The 21164-nt window shown below is 34.2% G+C and overlaps 2 protein-coding genes and 1 pseudogene across 2 annotated transcripts; 1 reads left to right on the top strand and 2 right to left on the bottom strand.

Annotated features, from left to right (window-relative positions):
* Positions 1 to 5973: 5973 nt before the first annotated feature.
* On the bottom strand, positions 5974 to 8774 carry LOC110612253 (indole-3-pyruvate monooxygenase YUCCA2). The gene is made up of 4 exons (XM_021752984.2): positions 7704 to 8774; positions 6903 to 7151; positions 6692 to 6814; positions 5974 to 6556 (listed from the first exon to the last, which is right to left on the bottom strand). The coding sequence occupies exons 1-4, from the start codon at positions 8391 to 8393 to the stop codon at positions 6329 to 6331; spliced, it is 1290 nt and encodes a 429-aa protein (XP_021608676.1). The 5' UTR covers positions 8394 to 8774; the 3' UTR covers positions 5974 to 6328.
* A 4876-nt stretch (positions 8775 to 13650) lies between these two features.
* LOC110611113 lies at positions 13651 to 14907 on the bottom strand (annotated as a pseudogene).
* Positions 14908 to 19694: 4787 nt separating this feature from the next.
* On the top strand, positions 19695 to 21108 carry LOC110612387 (BURP domain-containing protein 3). Its single transcript, XM_043954721.1, has 3 exons — positions 19695 to 19733; positions 19830 to 19927; positions 20167 to 21108. The coding sequence occupies exons 1-3, from the start codon at positions 19695 to 19697 to the stop codon at positions 20990 to 20992; spliced, it is 963 nt and encodes a 320-aa protein (XP_043810656.1). The 3' UTR covers positions 20993 to 21108.
* The last annotated feature ends 56 nt before the right edge of the window (positions 21109 to 21164 follow it).

The following is a 21164-nucleotide window of genomic DNA, read 5'->3' as shown; positions in this document are numbered from 1 at the left end:
TCACATAATCTCAGACGGACTAATTCAAAATTCCCCCACATTGCTCGACCCGCGAAGGAGCTCCTCAGGTCTTCATTCAGCACCCTATGGTACCGTGTGCCCGGCCCTTTCAGGGCTCCTCAGGTCTTCATTTAGGGGGCTAATGAATCCAAGCTACGCCCGATCTGTACATGCACTGATTAATGCAACATCTTCGTGCTCACTAATGCATTACTATAAACATGGCATAAATGATGCATGAAACATGCTCAAAATGTTTGAGTGCTCATTAAAAGATTTAGTTCAGTTCCACTCACCTCTGACTGACTCTGGACTGACTCTGCAGGTTTTGAAGCAGTGCTCACTGCTGACCTCCTTGGTTCCTCTGGTCCGTTCCTACACAGGTGGACTGAAATGAGGGACCAAACTAACTCAAGAACATCCCTAAGAAACTCCCCAAAAACCCTCTAAAGTATCCTAGAACAAGCACATAAAACATGCAAAAGAAAGCTGGACAGGGCACTTTCGGCGGCAGGTTTGGCGGCCGAAACTCCCCTCCAGAGACGAAACTCATGCATGTTCGGCGGCACCTTCGGCAACCGAAAGTCTCATCCAGAGACGAAACTCAACCTTCGGCGGCACTTTCGGCGGCCGAACCTTGCCTCCAGAGACGAAAGTCCAAATGTTCGGGGGCAAGCTTTGGCAGCCGAAACTGCCTCCACAAGGGGTTCGGCGGCCGAACCTGGTTTTGCCCGTTGGGCAGAAACCTGCTCTGTTTCATGCAAACTTCACCCAAAACCTATCCAACATGCAAAGCAACTACTCCCAACTAGCATATACCATAAAACATGCATAAAAAGGGTCTAAAACTAACCTATAACCTCAACAAACATAACAAACAATACGCAACCATGCTGATACACCAAAATCACCAAAAACCTCATCTAACCCTACTCATGCATAGGGCTGAGCACTATTCGGTTTAAACCGAAATAACCGACCGAATCGAACCGAACTAAAAATTTGGTTCGGTTTTATTTTTAATTCGGTTCGGTTCGGGTTTAATTTTTTAAAAAATCGGTAATTTCGGTTCGGTTCGGTTTTAGATTCAAAAATTTCGATCAGACCGAACCGAACCGAAATCACTAAACTACGTCGGTTTTAGCTCTTCCCCGCTCTCCCCGCTCCCCGCTCCCCGCTCCCCGCCCCCGCCCCCGCCCCCGCCCCCGCCCCCGTCCCCGTCCCCGTCCCCCGTCCCCAGTCCCCAGTCCCCAGTCCCCGTCCCCAGTCCCCGCTCCCCGCTCCCCGCCCCCGCTCCCCGCCCCGTCCCCGTCCCCATCCCCGTCCCCAGTCCCAGGTCCCCAGTCCCCAGTCCCCGTCCCCGTCCCCAGTCCCCGCTCCCCGTCCCCGTTCCAGTCCCCAGTCCCCGCTCCCCGTCCCCATCCCCGTCCCCAGTCCCCGCTCCCCGTCCCCGTCCCCGTCCCCGTCCCCAGTCCCAGTATTGATTTTTTATTTATAAAAATTAAAATTAAAATATTTTAATTGGATTTTAGAATGAATGTGAAAAAAAAAAATTTAAAAATCGAATCGAACCGATCGAACCGACCGAACCGAACCGAATCAAATCGGTTCGGTTCGATTCGGTTATTCCTCTTATTCGGTTCGGTTCGGTTTGTGTAAAATTCTGCAATTCAGTTTTCGGTTATTTCGGTTCGGTTCGGTTTTGAACCGAACCGACCGAATGCTCACCCCTACTCATGCATACTACCCATGAAACTGCCATAAAACCTTCAAAAATCAAGAAAGGAAGTTCAGGATCTGCCCTTACCTCTTCCAAACAAGATATTGAACGATCCCTACGTGGAGATATGGAGAAATCCTCTCTCAAACTCTCCAAGCTTCCAAACTTGCTCTTTTGCTCAAAAACTTCAAAACCACATGAAAATCCATCAAAACCATGAAAGATTTAAGAAAACACATAAATCACTCAAGGAAGATCAAGTCTCACCTCAGCTCGTGCAAATGGAAAGAAAATCTTATCCATTTGACCGACCTAGGGCCTTTTATAGGTGGCTGGCCAGACCACCTTCGGCGGCCAAACGTGAAACCCGAAAGCCATGCATGTTCGGCGGCCGAAAGTGACCTTCGGCGGCCGAACCTTGGCTTTTCTGCCTTGGTGCTTTTCTTTCAAAAACTCATTTCTTTAACCACTTTAAAACATAAAAACGCTTTCAAAACATAGAAACACATAAGCCATACCCTTCTAGAGGATTCCGACATCAGAAAGTCCACCGGACTACAGGACTTCTGACGCCGGACTCTAGCCGGGTATTACACTGGAGATTGATGGGTGATGTCCTCTGCGTTCAGAATCTCGTTGTCAGGAGCAGAGAGCAGGGGCACCACGGGAGTTTTTTCTTTTTCAAAGGGAGGCAGGGCTACAGTTGGTCTTCTAGAAGCCCAGGACTTCTTAGGAGCAGGAGCCGGTGTAGGAACTTCAGAAGAAGGAGGACGCTTGCTCGTGACCCCCTTAGCAGCGCCCTCAGGGATGGCTAAGGTCTTCTCTCGAGGAAGAACGCCACCAACTGGCTCAGACTCAGCCACCTCTACAGGAATGCCCTTATCGACAGAGGCAGCTTCGATGGCAGCTTCCTGGACACTTTCAACTGCCGGGCCAACCTCCAACCTCCCCTCAGGGGCATCCCGAAAAGACGAGGCAGCACCCGCCCTCACATGCAAAGGATCCTCAACTAGCCTATCACTAATCTTTGGTGCAACCTTCATCCTCGCAAGGGGGCCTATTGGGACCCGGTGGCCCGAGAAGATCGAGGAAGGGAGACAGAACTGCTGCAGTTGGAGGGCTTGGAGGTCCTGACACCCCGGGAGCTCGGCTTAGGAGCTCGAGAAGAAGCTGGAGCAAGGTGAGCAGATCGGCCAGCCGACCTGGAGGAAATGACTTAGGCCACATCCTGAGTCGCTTCAGACACAGACCGCCCAACTCGGAAAGCATCCAGAGCGGCCATCATACTCTCCCGAGATAGAGTAAAGTTCTTCGGAGGCTTGATCTTGTCCATATCTGCGTGAGAGGCTGCAAAGACCCAAAACTGAAACAAGTTAGAAAAGTCTCCAGAGAAAATCGAAAAATAAGAAATAAAGCAATTAAATGAGATTAAATACCTGCGTCCCTGCAATCCTGAAGACTGGACACGAACATGTATTTTTCGACGTCATACTTCTTCTCAACAGAAGTCAGTCGAAGAAACCTGATCTGCTCAGAAAGGCTTAACTGGGGCAGGTCGTTGCAGCCTAAAGGGACATCCTCCCAGGAGAGCTCCATCTCCCAAGACAATTTGGAGTCCTTTTTCAGCTCTACCACTGCGAACCCCTCTACCCAGCCTTTTATCGAGTCCTTATGACCCGAGAAGATGGACAGCCCTCCGCGAGGGGCGAAATAATAAAAGCTCTGACTCGCCTTAACCAACCTAAAGAAGGTAACAAACAGACGCGTCGTGGGTGTGAACCCCCAGCTCAGACAAATGGACTCAAAAGAGCACATGAAAAGAATAGAGTTGGAGCCAGCATCCGAGGGGTTATCCCGAAATACCAGAAGACCTCGATGAAAAAGGGAAAAAATGGAAAGGTCAGACCATACTCTCGCTGTTTGACGAAAAAGACCAGACTGAGGTCATTTTGAGGGTCGATCAAACCAGAAGGAGGAGGATCAAGAAGGACGATCCTCTCATTCCGATAGAGAGCCCGGATATGGAAAAGAGGGGTATCCAGATACTCCCGAGAAAAGAAATTTTTCAGAATAGGAGTAATACTAGACTCTAGGTTAATGACATCAGGAAGTTTTGGGCTATCCATGGAAGAATGAAGAGCGTACCTTGAAAACGGCGGGGGCAGGAGGACAGAGCTAGCAATACGCGCAGAGAGCAGAGAAGAGTGAGAGTTTTGGGAAGACTGAGAGAATTCGAAATTTGAAACAGTAATGTGAAGGGGGGATGTTTTAAGGGAAACTGTTCTTGGGCTGCGCGGTCATAATTATTCTTGATATTTACCCCCTTATCATTCATGAAATAATTGATGAGAAAATAAAGGGGCAATTGATGTCCGCTGGGCTTCACCACCCCGGTATAAGGCCTAGCCCATAATGGCGATCCTGATCCAAGGGTCATAGGGCCTCTTCAATGAGCCGGCCTGGACCACCCAGCCTTGAGGTCGGGCCTCCCGTGGGTCTCAGTCTTCTCACACCTGGCTCGTCTCTGAAGCCCAATGTGATAAGGGGCAGCCGGCCCATACGTCAGGCAGACCTGTTACACGCGTGCCGGGGGGAATTAAATGGCCGTTTTGCATGGAACAGACGTCTGATATTTCAGTATGTACGTATCCGTATGGCAGAGACAGGTGGTCCAATAATAGCAAAGCCGTTATGCGTCACTAGCAGACAAAAAGAAAAGAATAAAGGGAGAGGAGCACCCTCCTCTCAGACCAAACTTACTCAACCATTGTAAACCATATTTCTCTCTGGATCTCAGATTATCAAGAGCTTACTACGCAAATTGATCCATTAGCGCACAACTCAAATCACAATCGAGCAAGTCGGGCTGATCGAGATCCGGATTCATAAAAAAAGAATCCAACTCACCTGACGTGATGGGTTACACCATGAACTTATCAATACGAACGCCAGAAGAGAATTAAATAATCGTCTGATGATAGAGAGAAATGGTAGTTCTATATAATAGTAACAGGTGGTACTGTAGAAGGGTGACGGTTATAAGAGGATAAAGAAAAAAAGAATATAAAAGGAAGGCTTGAACCATTCAGATTAAATTCACTCATACATATCAAAACTCTATATTTTTCTGGATCTCATATCACTAATTGGAAATTTTTTTATAAGTATGAAAATTTATTAGAGAAATAATAATATGTCTTCGGGTATAGTCAAGACACCCGGACCTAATAGAGCAGCATCATCCTTTACACTAATAAAAAAGGAATAAATTTGAGTATTAGTAGCAGCCATTTGGAAAAAAAAAAAAAAATTAAAAAGTGGAGGGGAGAGGGTCATTTTCTAGAAACTTGATGGGCTGTTTTTCCTGCATGTCAATCATTTTTGAATGTGACCTAAATCTTCATTCACAAATGGTCTTAACCATTGCTACATGAAGTAAAAAATTTTGGACAACTTACAAGAAACAAATAAAAAAATTCAAGTCTAAAACTATAAATTAAAAATAAATAAAAGTAAATTTCCTAAAAATCAAAATCAACTAATAAAATGTTAAGGACATTTTAATATATTTTTAAAATTAAAGAATCAATTAATAAATTAACTTATATTATAAAGATTAAATAATATCTATATAGCCTAAAAAATTAAATATATTGTGAAGCTTCGTCTACAAAACAGAACATACAGATCAAAGAACCTGATGAAGGCCAATTGCAAACCCACACAGTTAGACCATTACATGACCTAAATGCTTTTTCTTTCCTTCTTTTATTTTCTCTTTTTTCCCTTTTCTTTTTATAATCACTTTTGCCTTTTATTTTATAGAAAAGAATTTTTTTTTTTAAATGGTCCTAAGATCATAAACCTTAATTGCTATCAATGTCACTCTTCTTTCCATTCATTTTCCAATCAATCGATTATGAAAATTTGTGGTCTATTCAAAATTATACTACATATAAAATAAGTATTTTTTTTTATAAAATTAGGTATTATATATTTTATTTGCATCGGATTTCAGCAATACTTGAATTTTTTCAATTTTTTTTAATACCGAAATGAAATAGATAATAATATCTTTTTCATTTTAATTATAAGAATCTCGAATTAGAAATCTAAATATAGAGTACCATAATTTGAGAGAAAAGCGTTTTATTCATTTAGTAATTTATATAAATATAAATTAATCGGACAGATAGATTTGAATATTGAACTATTATAAAATTTAAATTCAATTAAAGGCAAATGAATAAAAATATTATAAAAAGAAACCATAGCATTTTTTTTTCTTCTATATACATCAAACTCAAATTGAATGGAAATTACTAGAGCTAATTTAGCAATTATTTCCCCCACTTAATTAAAAAGATTGCCACCCAACTAATAATAGAAAACTAGAAAGATGCACAATATATACACATTGAGAATCTTCCATCAACCCTAATATTCCTAGGTTGCCTGAAATTTAAAGGTTAAAAACATGCATGTAGTCCTTGTTCTTCTATTCCAGCTTGGCAGTGGCTGATCTCTCAAATAGAAGCTGAAGAACTTGATTAGATTTCCAAGAAACTAAAAAAGGTTCATTAGATTTTTCTTTTGATGTAATCATTTTCAACTCATATATGATTGTTGCAGTGATGCAGGAGCAAAAGCCATGAAACTTGTGGCCTCAGCTTTCCAGCGAGGCTCAATGTCTTGTGCAATTGTTCTTGCATCAATAGACGCGCCAAGCAGGCCACGCTTTGTAAAGCCAGCTGCATATATCCCATTTCCACCTTTCCATCCATTTGGGAATGACTTGTGGGGCACCCCATCTTTCTCTGAAAACATCTCGTTGCTCTGACCACAAAAATTCATGATCAGCAACTCTTTCTCTTAAAATAACAAGAATAATAAGTTTTAATTCAACAGTACTGAAATTTAAAAACATGGAGGTTCGAGTTCGAGTTCTGAAAAAAATATATATATATAAACCTTCAACCAGGAAGGTACGTTGCTTTTGTAACCAGTGGCGAGGATGATAGCATCAAAATTTTCCTTTCTTCCATCAACAAACTCTACGTGATCATGCATCATTCTCTGTATTCCCGGGAAAACCTACAAATTAGTGGGAAAATCACAATGATTAAGGTGGCAAATAAAGTTTATACATGATCTTAAATGATGTGGAGAGTTTATTAAAAACCTTGATATGGCCACTTCTGATCTTAGCAAGAGTGCCCATATCCAGAACAGGAGTTTTTCCCGTGGCATTTTTGAGCTGGATAGGGCCAAGTTTAGGACGACGAAGGCCATATTGAGAAGTATCACCAAGCATGAAACGGGAGACTAGCAATAAAAATTGATCAACAAGGCGCACGGGAAACCATTTGAGCAGCCACATGGACAGTCCAAAAGTTGATCTTCCAAACATCTCGTGTGGCAAAACGTGCACCTGCAATAACAAACCCACCCACCCACCCACCCCCAAGAAAAAAAAAGAAAAAAAGAAAAGTTGCTTCTTTAATTCATTGCAATGTTGTTTTCCATATATGCTTTAGAATCTTCAACACTTTCCATAGAAAATTTTTATTAAAGAGAACAGCAGCCTTTAAGATATGAATTTGAGTTTTTGGAATGCTGACTATGGCTACGCATGCATACATATTCCAAGAAAGTGAGCTATATATTTGTACCTCTACATACGTAAACCAGACTACTAAAGCTAAAGTCAGTAATACAACACAACATAAAGTTTACAAGAATACTTGACTTTCATCAGCAAAACATTATACAATACAATCATCGTATGTACAACGATTGCATTTTCATCATGGATCGTGGTGGATCTATATATAACCTACAAGAAAATATTAAGATTCGCATGAAACATAATACTCCCAAAGTCTCACAAAGATATGTTAAATAGTATGGATTTTATCTGATCTGATGTTCATGTTGTTCTATTATTAAATTTTTTCATAAATGAGAGCTTAGGTTTGCTTACCGAATCTCTGACCACGATGGATGGACTAGCATTATAGTTGAAAAGATCTAAAGAGACTTCCATGCCTGAATTCCCACATCCAACCACCAAAACTTTCTTCCCACAAAACAACTCCCCAGTCTTGTACGAGCTGGTATGAAAAATAGGACCCTCGAATTGATTCATTCCTTCAATATCTGGCACAACCTCATCAGCGTTTTCACCAGTGGCAACAATTAGCCATTGGCATACATATTCAGATTCCTCCTGCTTCAGCCCCAAGGTCTTGATCCTCCAAAACCCACATCGAGGATCGAATTCTGCACTCACCACTGTGTTATTGAAGACTGGTTCTAAACCAAAATGGCTCGTGTAAGCATCCAAGTAGGCCACAAACTGTTGTTTCGTCGGGTAGGTAGGGAAACTGGATGGAAATGGCATGAAAGGGAGCTCGCAGAAATGCTTTGGAAGATGGAGATGGAGACGATCGTAGGTCTTAAGCTTCCACAACGAAGCTATGCAATTAGCCCTCTCAAGAATCAAGCTTGGAACCCCTTTTTGTTTCAGGCAAGCAGCTGTGGCAAGGCCTGAAGGTCCAGCACCAACTATGACTGGTCCATGCACCCATATGCACCGGCTGGGCGACATAGCCACCTTGTTGCTGACATGGTCATGTACCCTTTTGCCTTCCACTTCTCTCAAGTAATCCATGGAGCTAAAACAATGTATAACTGAAAAGATCTGATACTAATTAAAGGTAGGGAAAAGTTCATGCAGAAGAGGAAACTGAAGAAGCTAAGCCCATGAGTGAGAGAGGATCCCTTTTCAACAACTCATGATCTCTCTATTTTGGAATATAGAGATTAGGATAAGATGGAATTTGAGACACAGTTTTATCTTATCTAAATAAGATATTTAAAAGAGAGATGCAATTGGGAGTTCCCGGATTTGTGGAAATATGGATTTTGAGAAGGTCTTACTGAAATAAAATGGGGTTTGATCTTGTGATTTTGTTCAATGGATGAGAAATCGGAGGGCGAGAGCTGCGGGAGCCAAAAACGAACACTTTCAGGGTGTGATTCACAATTTGGAATTTAATTAGTTGAAGTAGGGCTTCTTCTCTCCAGTCTCTATATATAAATATAGTAATTTTCTTATTAATATTATTATTATTTTTAAAAATAAATAAATAAATTGTTCGGTACCATGATGAGATTTCTCTTGCTCTTTGAGTAATCACTAACGTTAACTAACCACCTTGCCTCGATAGAGAAAAAGAGAAAACAAACAAAACAGACATTCTAGTCACAGGGACAGCTAGCTATTCTCTTGGTCCTATTGATGATATTACTTTTACAATAATTTCTTTTTATTACTTATTATTTTAGAAGTAAAATCTTAACAAGAGAACGTAAGTTCTTGCTTTACAGTGCTAATTTAAAACGTTTGAAATTGATAAATATTAAGTCTCTAAATCATACACTTTCTTCCCTTTTCTCTCAAAGTAATTGATTCCAGTTTTCCTTTCCCTCTGCCCACCCTCTCAAATTAAGTATTCATTGCTATCAATTGAGCAGGAGAGGAGAGACGAACGGCGCCAGACTTTCTCTCCTCTCCCTCGATTAGTCGTAGAATCTGCCTCATCTTGGTATTTTGTACTAAGCATCAAATTTATGAGATTAATCCAAGAAAAAAAAAATTTATTGCTTAGAAATATTAGTGCATTGGACTGTTGCCCACTGCATGCATGTGAGCAGAAGCAATTGCTATTACTCCAAATATACACTTGTGTCTGCTTTGTAGGGAGTGCAGGTTTCTATTTCTCTATAGCTTTAATTATGTTTTGAATTGCAGCCTGCATTAAGCTTTGAAGAAATGGTTGAAAGGTTTGAAATGTTTGGCAAGGGACCCAGTAGAACAACCCATCTCTGTAATTTCCAAGGTTTTGTTAGGGAAAGAAAAGGATGTCTGTGATTTCCTAGGATTTCTTAGGGAAATAAAGGATGTTTTGTGTTGTGTTTTTTTTTCTTCTTAGTTGAATTCTATATCCATTGCGGTAATATGGGCTTTATAAAAATATTAGACACCCTTCTCCTCCAAATTATAATACATATTGTATTTTTTTTAAAAGAAAATTAGAGATTAATCTGAAATCTCTCGGATGCACATACTACTGGATCAAGTCTGTGAGTGCAGCACATATTGTATTTATTAGCTAATGAATTGGTTAACGTAGTAGGACATAAGTAAATGAAAATTTTCTAAATTATAGAAAATTAAAACTATGTGGCACAATCATATTACAATTAAGTTACTTTGACTAGTTCTACAAAACTAAGAAATTTAGAATTAATCAATGGAGGCATTCAAGGAAATTAATTAAAGCTAATTTGATCACGTAATTAATGAAAATTCAATTCAATTCAATCCAGCGGAGCTCAAGGCTATTCATGAGGCATTCCAATTTCAAAGCAACTCCCACCTTCCATTTTTAGAAAAATTGCAGCTTTATTCTTGAATCTAATTCTTCAAATGCAAAATCTCCGATGTGATCTCTAGGACAAGTGATAGATCTTGGCATCTTAATGATTTGATGAGAGTGATCTCTGAATCTGTATGCTACTGTATCGAGTATCTCCTTCATCACCACGAGAAGGAAGCAAATTATCTAGCTGCTTGCAAACGCGGGCTGCTCTAGAGAAAAATTTTAATTAAAATTTTAAGAGTTAAATCATATTAATAAAATATTAAGAGTTAATAAAACTTAATTAAAAGTAAAAAAAATAATATTAAAAATTGAATAATTTAATTTAATTTAAATTCTATAAATATTAAGTATTATGGTGTAGACTATAGATGATATTAGCACCTTTATTTCCATGTTGGCTGCTGGATTCTGGAGTACAAAATTGTTGATACTTCCCATCTTCAATACATTGACGTATCATGAATTAGGGCAGATTCTAAAGATACTGTGACTAGGAAATAAAGAAATAACATACCAGTCAGATTTAAGATTTGAAGAGTTTGAAAAGAAATGTACAAAAATTCCACAGCTCAAATCATTTTTTAGGATTTTTTTGTGAAATAAATGTGGGCATAGTTGATAGTGGGATGGGATTGGATGGTACGAGAGAATCTTAAGTACTCTATTTTTCTCATCACGTCCATCAATCACCATGCACCGAAAGAGCTTTCTCCCTAACCAAATATACAAGAGGATATTTTAAGATTCAAAAAATAAATTATACAGTGTATGCGTGAGTATATGCGTGAGATTGGATGAAGATTCCTTTTTATTTTTTTTCCTTTTATTTGCTAGTTATGTATAATCATTTCTCGATTATAGTGTGATCTGTTTCTGCTACTTAAATTAGTATGTACGGACGGATTAAAATACCCTTGCATACTAGACGACTATTTAATTCATTTCGATGCATGTGCTGATAGGGCTGCAAAGTGACTGAATTTACTATTTTCTCTCACGTCATATCATCGGACTAGACTATTTCCTATTGGACCTGCACTTATGACCGATTCGATCTATCTCACATATCCAAACTAAAGTTTACAATATCGGATCGGTATGTTTAAGGATGATTCAACGGATTTTGGACATCTGTTCGTTTTTAGAATTTGATATTATTTTCAAGTGTACCAAATCTGACTGTCATCACAATAAAAAATATTTTATTGTGAAGTTAATAATTAGAATTATTTACATATAATAATTAAATAATTAAGCTTCAAGGGTATATATAATTATAATTAATGAAGTCAGCAAGTGATTGACATATATATAAATAAATATATATGTGAGTGAATTGTTGTTTTTAAATCCTTATTTATTTGAGTATATAAAATTGAAGGGTTTTTATCTAATTTTTTATTAATTATTTTTAAAATAATTAAAATACCCTTAAATATATAGCATCATTTAATTATTATATTATATCAAAATAAACACTTATAAAAAATAAATAGTTTAATTTATATGATTTAATTTTATCAAACTGAAAAAAAAAATATTTTGACTCATGAATCTTCAATTTAACAGAATCAAGAGATAGATATTAAACTATTGCGTTTTGAAAAAATATGTTAATTTTGATATAATTCAAAAATATAATTTTTTTTTCTCATTATTATTTCATTTAGTGAAACATGAATTTTGATTTTTAGAATCCATTTAAAAGAAAAAAAAAATCAAAAGAAGAAACACTGGGCTGAGATATGGCCCAAAACCCACAGACAGAAGGAAAAAATGATAAGCCCAAACAAATTTTGTACTTAATTGGGTTTTCTTTTTTTTTTTTTTTTAATGGATAATTGGGTTTTCTATATCTCTCATTGTAACAATTTTTTTTTAAAAAAAATTATGATAAGTACCAATCCATCATTCTAATTTAAAATCGAATCGAATAAATTAAAAATTAAAATTTTAATATTTATGAAAATCGAATTAAATTGATTTTGATTAAAAATTAAATCAAACTAATTTGATTCGATTTCATCAGTTTAAATTTTTAATAAATTTTTATTTTTTACTATTTTAAATTTTAATTAGAATAATTTAACTTTAATATAATTTAATATCTCTGTATTATTAAAAATAATATATATTATCAGTTTAGTTCAGTTTTTTAATTTTTTTTCTAATGAAAATCGAATCGAATTGAATAACTTAAATTTTTAAAATTAAAAATCGAACCGAACCGAACCGAATCAAAATGAATAAAAAATCGAACTAAATTTTTAAATTAATTCAATTCGATCTATTTTTCAATTTAAACGGAATACTACTTCTCTAATTATAACAATCAATTTAGTTTTTTTTTTTAACTTTATTTTTAACTCCCTCATATGAATAAAAAAATTTAATTAATTGAAAATTTATTAAAATAAATACACCATAACCAATATTTAAAACAATTTTAAGCTTTTATTTTTTAAAATAAAATTATTAATTTTTATAATAATATTAATTAGAATATATAAAAGATATTCTTTACTGAAAATATGTTTGCCATCAAATTATTAATAAAATTTATATATAAATTTCATCAATAGTATTAATAAAATTAAAAAATAACTTATTAATTTAATGTTTGAAATATATAATTTTTAAGATCACTCAAAGTGAAATTTGATTTCTATATAAATTAATTTAGGAATATTTTGAAAGTAGTTGTCTTTTATTACTATTATTATTTTATTTGTTATTCACTTAATTTACATTTATTATTTTTATTTTAAATAAATTAACATATTTCACTTAATAGTGATAACCCTATCTTATATTGGGATTAAAAAATTAAAATATGAAATTTTAATTTAGTAAATGCTTCATTTGTTTTATAATTTTTATTTTTTTATTATTTAAAATTATTATTTATTTTTAAAATTATAATAATATATAAATTTACTATTATAATTTTATTTATAATAAAATTTCTCTCCAAATAAAATTAAAAATATCTTGCGTTGATCACAGTTTTCTTTCACTAAAACAGCTTGAAAACTTCGGGAGAAAACAAGTGAGAATCTCTCTACAAATTAAAACTTTTTACGAGTTTAATCCAAAAATATTTTTAATATTTTAAAATTTCATTGATCACAGTTTCCTTCGACTAAAACAGCTTGAAAATTTCGTGAGAAAACAAGTGAGAATCTCTCTACAAACTAAGACTTTTTACGAGATTAATCCAAAAATATTTTTAATGTTCTGAAATTTCTGTAAAATAAAATTTTATTAAATTTAGAGTCCATCTTTTTTTTTTAGAATCTGAACTCAGACCCGAATGCTAAAAATATGGCAACCATCTTTCAACGAGAGTCTTCATTGCCTACGTATCAAACACTATTTTATTAATCCTATTTTTTAATCCCTTGTTTATATAAGAATTTATATTATAATTAAAAAGAAAAAAAAAAAAAAAGAGAAACAAACAAAGAGGGACAAAAGCACTAAACCAAAACAAGCAAAATTTAATACAGAAATAGAAATCTTAGATCCAAAGTAAAATCTTGGGAATATAAGAAGCTAAAAGCCACCACCTAAAAGCGAAAATGGATAAGGCGGTGGTGCTCTAGGCTCCACCCCCGCTGCTGCTTCTCCAAAATGGATTATTTGCCCAACCCCATCACCACCACAGCTTATCAAGTTAAGCTCCGGCGGCGAAGACACTGCCACGGACCACGGTGACATTACTATTCCCAATCTCTCCACCCATCGAAATCGACGTCAATGAATTAGCCGCAGTGTCGTGTCCATAGTAATTCTCCCCCATCCATCGTATGATATTTGTCTCCGGTGATTGTAAAGATTGGCAAAATCCAGTTTCTTGTGACGATATTACCCCAAGGTTTCCTTCTTCATCTACAGACTTCACTGAACTAGAAACCACCGCCCCACCACCAGAGGACGTCGACATCGACGTCAACGAAGAAGAAATCATTAAACAGGGCTTCTTGTTACTGGTTTTTTCTTTCTGAAGCATCATTCGTGGGAGAAGATCAGGGTCCTCGATGACTTTGTTAAGAAAATACATCATTTGTCGAGGGCGTCTCTCAGTGGCCTCCAAGCGTTTGTTCATACCTTCAAGCTCTTTCTCTATCACACTCTGCTCTTGGTTTAATCCAACAATCTCCATAAACAGCTCTTCATTGCCCAAATTCTCAATTTTATTATTAGTTTGCAGACAACATCCCTTGCTCTTCCTTCTACGAACTATGTTCTTCAACAAATGCTTCTGCCCCCGAAGAAACCACTCGTTTGCGAACTCCCATCTGTCTGGATCGACTTTTCTAAAACCCTGATGATTAAAAACAATTAGTTCTAGAAACACCCATGTAGAAAATAATAGAGTTTTGACAGTACAGAGACAATAAAAATACTTGAACTGAACTCACATAGGTGTTTAGTTGGCGAACGAAGCTCGAGAAGTTGCTGTGTTTGAAGTAAGCAGGCAAGATTCTCTGCGAGAAATCTAAAGGGTCGATGACGACGAAGGAGTTGTTGGCTTTGCCCCAGGTGATGAGAGTATCGGTGGAGGGATCGTTCACAATCTGATATGTCTTCATCACGAACGGAGCTACTATGTTATTATTAGCCTCCATATCCCATAAACACTCTTTTCTTTCTTCCATTTCTCCTCCTGTTTCGCAAATATTTCAAATTCGTTTCTCTGTTTTTATATTTTCTTTTGCCCTTTTACTCAACATCGGTGAGGGAGCACCGTAATATATAATGGACGCGCTCACTGTAACATGGAGCTAACGTGGCGAAGATTAACTCACACAGATAAAGTGAACTACTTATTATCTTTCACTTCTTAATATTGTACGGAAATTTTTAGGTGATTGTCTCACGTGGATTCAAAAGATATTAATATGAGTACAATTTATTTATTTATATTTTTATTTAAATAAATATTTTTTAATATTATAATACTTAAATCAAATATATTTAAATAAATAATAATAATAATAACGAAAAGCTCTTTTTCTTTAAATCGTGCAAGTTATTTACAAATTTTTTATTGATATTAATGTTAAAAAATAAATTTAATAGCGCTAAAAATCCCCATCATTACACGGTTTTATATTTTTAATCTTAAAATTATACTCTGAAAATTTAAAATTTAAAGAAATTTTATTCGAATAAAAAATATTATTTAAATTATTTACATTATCACACTTCTTTAAATTTATTTTTCGATTAAAATAAAGTTTTTTTAAATTTTAAATTTTTATGTGTGATGTTAAAATTATATCTTTAAAATTAAAATATAAAAACGCATAAAGATGAAGTTTTAGTGCTATTAGACCTATAAAATTAATTTTGATTTTCACTCTTTACATTTTTTTAAAAAAATAATTATTTAAAATTTGATATTTTATATATGTGTATATATTAATTTAATTTTAAACTAATTTAAAACGGCAAATAGAAACTGCGTCATACATGTGGTAGCTAGGAATCTCATTTGGATTCGACTTTACTTTTGGGCTAAGGCAGTAGCGCTGGCGCATAAAGACCAACGTCATATCCCAACGTGTTCAATTCATCATTTGCCACGTGTACTGTATCACCATTTCTGTCCGTGACTTGGGAGGCAAACTTATTCAAGCTTAAATTTTAGTATAGGACTCGTATATTTTATTAAACATTAATTAATTGTTTTCTCTTTATTTTTAGATCATTCTATTTTTCAGAATTAAATTTTTTAATCATTCTACTAACAAAAAAATAATCCCTTTAATTTATTTTAACTTTAATAACAGAATTTAAATACTATTAATATTTAAATTATAATTTTTTTAAAAAATAAAATTAAAATTTAGAGAATATAATATGAGGTATTTTATATTTATTTATATGCATTTATTATCAAATTAAATTTGTGAATTTAAATATTTAAATTATAATTAAATGTTAAATTGGTTAGAGCTTGGGTTTGTCTTTGATCTAAATTGAGAAATTAATTATGAAAAATCGACAAGGGAAGAGTGAAGTGTCCACAAAATCAATTAAAAGCAAAACCAAGGAAAGGTTAATAATTGATGATATGTGTAAAAATATATATATATATATTCTATATATTTTCTCGATTAGGGAAGAAATGGAGAAGATTCATTGAAAGAAACTCTTCTATATGTAAGACAAGATTTGTAATCTCTATCACAAATATCAATACATGTGTTTTTGTGAATGACGTTATAACCTTTTTATAAACATTTTTTATTTTTAAATACGGATAAATACGAATGAATTTGATTTAAAATTAAATTGAATTAATAAATTAAAATTAAAATTTTAATATTGATAAAAATTTAATTAATTTTAATTAAAAATTAAATTAAATTAAATCAATTTAATTAAATTCAGTTTAAATTTTTAATAAATTTTTTATTTTTATATTTTATTTTTAATATTTTAAAATTTAATTAAGATATTTTAATTTTAATTATTATTTAATATCTCTATATTATTATTACTAATCGATTTGATTGAATTTTTTTAATTTTTTTTAATTAAAATTAAACCAAATTAAAATAATTGAAATTTTTTAAATAAAAAATTAAATCAAAATTTTAAATTAATTTAATTTTGATCAATTTTTTTAATGTAACCTAATAATGTTGACCTTGAATACGTAGATAGTCTTTCTTCCATTATTACACAAAAAAGCCAAAAGTAGGAAGAGTGTTTCAGTATCAATAAGCTAAAATTTAAAATTACTTATTTTCTATTGGCCTCACATCATAGACCAAACTTTTCAAGATAAGTTTTGATGTTCAAAGTAAAGTTAAGAAAAATGTTATTTTGTGTATTAATTGTCAAATTTTCAAATCAAAAGATTGTAAAAAGTCCCTTCAAAGAAAATTCCTTATTTTGGAAAATTAGAAAACAAAATCATGATTTTTAATCATATAAACTAACATATGTATTTAACTATTATTCATACATCAGTTTTATTGAATCTTGACAATCCATGAAGCAATGAGCCGTTGAAAAGTGTCATTTTCTGTTTGATTCACTTATTTTCCATTGAACATTCAGTTGGGTATGGCCAAGTGCCGTGTGTCTGATGGGTAGGACTCTTAGTGGTCCAAATTAAGCAGCCTGTGCCTGTCCTTTCATCTGGGTTTCTCACTTGAAACAACATCATTTTCTTCAACATTAAGCATACCAAAAGCCAAGTGGACGGTCCTTAACAATTTGATTGAAGCATCTTGTGGATAATATGTGCTAATTTTCAGTTTGGTGTTTTCTGCTGTTCAAGATGCTAAACATGGGTTTGGAATATCCTCATTCCTCACCATTTTTATTTGATAAATTTACTAATTAATCTAATAATAATAATTTAATTTTTATATTTTAAAAATTTAGTCTTTAAATTTTTATTTTCATCATGTATTTAAATATATTTATTTATCTTTTCAATTCAATCTTTAAATATTATAATTTTTTTATAATTTTTTTTCGATTTAGTAATTAATTTTAATTCTATTTTTTATATTTTTTTTATTTTTTTCGTCTTTTTTATAAATAAAGAGATATTAAAAAGATAAAAATTATAATTACTTGTAAAATTAAATGAAAAATTATAAATATAATAATCCACTTATTATTAATGATAAAATTTAAGGATTACGTCTTGCAACATTGAGATGGAGGGTGCATAGAAGCTAAATAGGACCCGCAATAGACCAAAAATGGGAAAATTATTAGGGGTGAAGAGTCAAGATCAAGAAAAACCAAACACAGTAAGTTGACGTTGATTTTCAGCAATTGTGATTTTCCATATTTGTATAGAGAATGACATGCACCGTTTAATTTTGTGCAATAGAAACCTTCCACATTGATTTGTCTCTTTTGTAATACTTATGTTGTTTGATAAATGATGAGCTTCTTGTCCTAATTCGTTATGTTGGCTTTTTTTTTTTTTTTTTTCCTATTTGGTATAAATCAGAGACATTGTTTTAACTCGTAAGGTAAAACAAAGTAATAGAGAAAATAATAAATGTTCAGCTACTAATTTAATAATAAAATGCAACTTAATAACACTAGTTTAGTTAGTAAGAAAGACGACTTAACATGTGAAATTGAATAGATCAATAATGTCGGTTATGTCATAGTCTCTTCTCTTACTGGAAATATAAAACTTAAATTATAGTATTGTTGGGAAGAATTTTTCAATATAAATAGCTATAATTGTGATAGATATAGATAATCCTGAGTTTATAGTTAGTAAATATGTTAAAAAGGTTTAGTTTTCTTCCCCTGGTATAGGAGAGGCTCAAACGATGTTGATAAGTTTTTAATTGGTTTTTGAAAAAAAATTTCAGATCATTAAATGTAAGATAAACTCGTTGCTAATACATCGGATATTGTAGGTGCCACACTCTCTAGTATTTTAGAATATCAATTCCATAGTAATTTTAATTCATCTAATTTTTTCAAAATTTCAATGAGTATTATTTTAACATTTTTCTAGAATAATCAATTTTTTTTTCAAATAAAAATTAAAAATTGAGAGAATAGAATATGAAACTTCTTAAGTTTATTATGATACATTTATTATCAAACTAAATATGTGAATACTGATCCATTCTACTTTAATGATTTTAAAGCTATATTTGAAAACTTTATTTTACTTTAAAGAAATTTGTGTCTTGTTAGGATGTACAAGTTTGGTTGCTTAGAATTACTCCTTGTAATGCAATTTAAATTACAGGTTAAAAAAAAGACAGCTTTGAATTTATTTTATTAGAGACCATTTAAGGATAATAATTTTAAATATGTTTATACGTGAAAATATTAGTTGCTTTAATAGCATTTAACTATTTTAATAATGAGTAATTGTTTTGATACTACTTAGTAAAATGTTAACAGTTTAACATAATTAACTATTCTAACTACAACTATTAACTAATAGTGGTTTTACTACATTGTTATTAAAATCAGTGAATGTAGCCAATGTAGGAGTTGGGCCAATTAAAGAATAAAGTTGGGCTGGCTTAGGAAGGGCCACCCAGGATAATACAATTTTTTGGGTACAAATTCAGCTAGGGATTTTTTTTAGCCTGAATGAATAAAATCTCTAGCAAAACAAAATCCAATAAATTGGGATATGGCCCTTCACAATTCATGTAATCCCAAAGTAATTTCTTATCTTATCGGATCATAAATAACGACGCTGCATGCATAACTAGACCATAACATAACCATCGTCTACCGGTGATCACTTATTCACTTTCAACAGTCTTCACGACAAGTCTATTCTCCATCACACTGAAACTACTTTTTATCTAGAATAACATCATTAAACTCTTGTTTTGCTGATTCAATTGCATTATGTACGAGTCGATAGTTCACCAAGTGAATTACTCTTTATAGCTTCTTTGGCCCCAAAACTCTATATATACGAGTTACATTTTGAACTCTCTGTGCATCTGTTGATCTCATTCTCTTCATTTTTGCACTAAACTGCTCTCATCCTTCACATGGAGTTTCATTTTGGCATGGTTCTTTTCCTCACCTCAGTGAGTATCGAGTATTAACATTAGTAGTTGTTTATTTAATTTTTCATTCAGGGTTCTGGGTGATTGTTAAAAGGAAACTAATAGTCACTCTTGCAGATTCATCTAGCTATTAGTGGCGTTCCACCGGCGGAGGTCTACTGGCAATCTACGTTGCCTACCACCCCGATGCCTAAAGCTCTTCGCGAGCTTCTGCCGTCCGGTGCACCTCTCACCAAACTTCTTCTCATTCTCATTTATGTTCTAATTTCAACCTTATTTTCAAGAAGCATCTAGTCTTTAGAGCAATTGGCCATATAACTCTCGAGTTACTCTCAACACTTAGCTGGTCTTTAGGCACACCGCCATGATCTGCTAATTTTCTTGTGGATTCTATCTGAAATCCGATTTCACTTTGGCTAACAGTGCAGAAGAGTGATACTAGTGATGACAGAAGGAACAAACGTCCCATCATCACGAGTTTCAAAGATAATGCTGTCAGTGTAGAAGTCGGCGGCATAGTCATAGATGTGGATCATGGAGTATCTGTGGATCTCAGGCCACCATTTATGACGGATACAAGTCCATTCTTGTATGATTATGGTGCATCTAAGGATGAATTCAGAACCAATCGACATGCAGCGTTCTTCTTCTTGGACAAAGACCTGCATCCTGGCACAAAAATCAACCTCTATTTTACCAGAAGAACAACTAAGGTGAAGTTCTTACCTCGCCAAGTTGCCGACATGATGCCATTCTCCTCAAACAAGTTCTCAGAAATCTTGCACACATTTTCTATCAAGCGTAATTCAACAAAAGCTGAGATAATGAGGAAGACTATAAAAGAGTGTGAGAAGCCAGCATTACAGGGTGAGCACAAGTACTGTGCGACATCATTGGAAGCAATGGTAGATTTTAGCGCTTCAAAGCTTGGAAAGAACATTCAAGTTTTGGTAACAGAGATTGACAAAGACAGCACACAGCCGCAGCAATTTGTGATCACCGAAGGAGTGAAGAAGGTGGGAAGCAAGATAGTGGCGTGTCATGTCCAAGACTATGTTTACCCTATATTCTACTGCCATGCAACGCATACTGCCAAGGCTTACATGGTTCCATTGGTTGGAACTAATGACACCAATGTCAAGGCTGTTGCTGTTTGCCATACTGATACATCAAAATGGAATCCAAGGCACTTGGCTTTCCAAGTTCTTAAGGTTAAGCCAGGGGCTGTTCCTATTTGTCACTTCCTGCCAACAGATCACTTCGTCTGGGTAGCTAATTAGATAATGAAATCTGAAAGCTAAACATTAGGAGAGAAACCACTATCACATATTACCTTTTTATGTATTGTCAATTCCATGTGTATTGCTTCTGTCATGGGTGTCAATAAAAATTTTTAACCCGCATTTTCTTCGTTAAATTCTTTTCCTAGCATCCATCCATCAGTGTTTTATT

Source organism: Manihot esculenta, chromosome 3 (genome assembly GCF_001659605.2).
Source record: "Manihot esculenta cultivar AM560-2 chromosome 3, M.esculenta_v8, whole genome shotgun sequence".
Lineage (NCBI taxonomy): Eukaryota > Viridiplantae > Streptophyta > Magnoliopsida > Malpighiales > Euphorbiaceae > Manihot > Manihot esculenta.
This window is presented reverse-complemented; position numbering and strand designations above follow the sequence as displayed.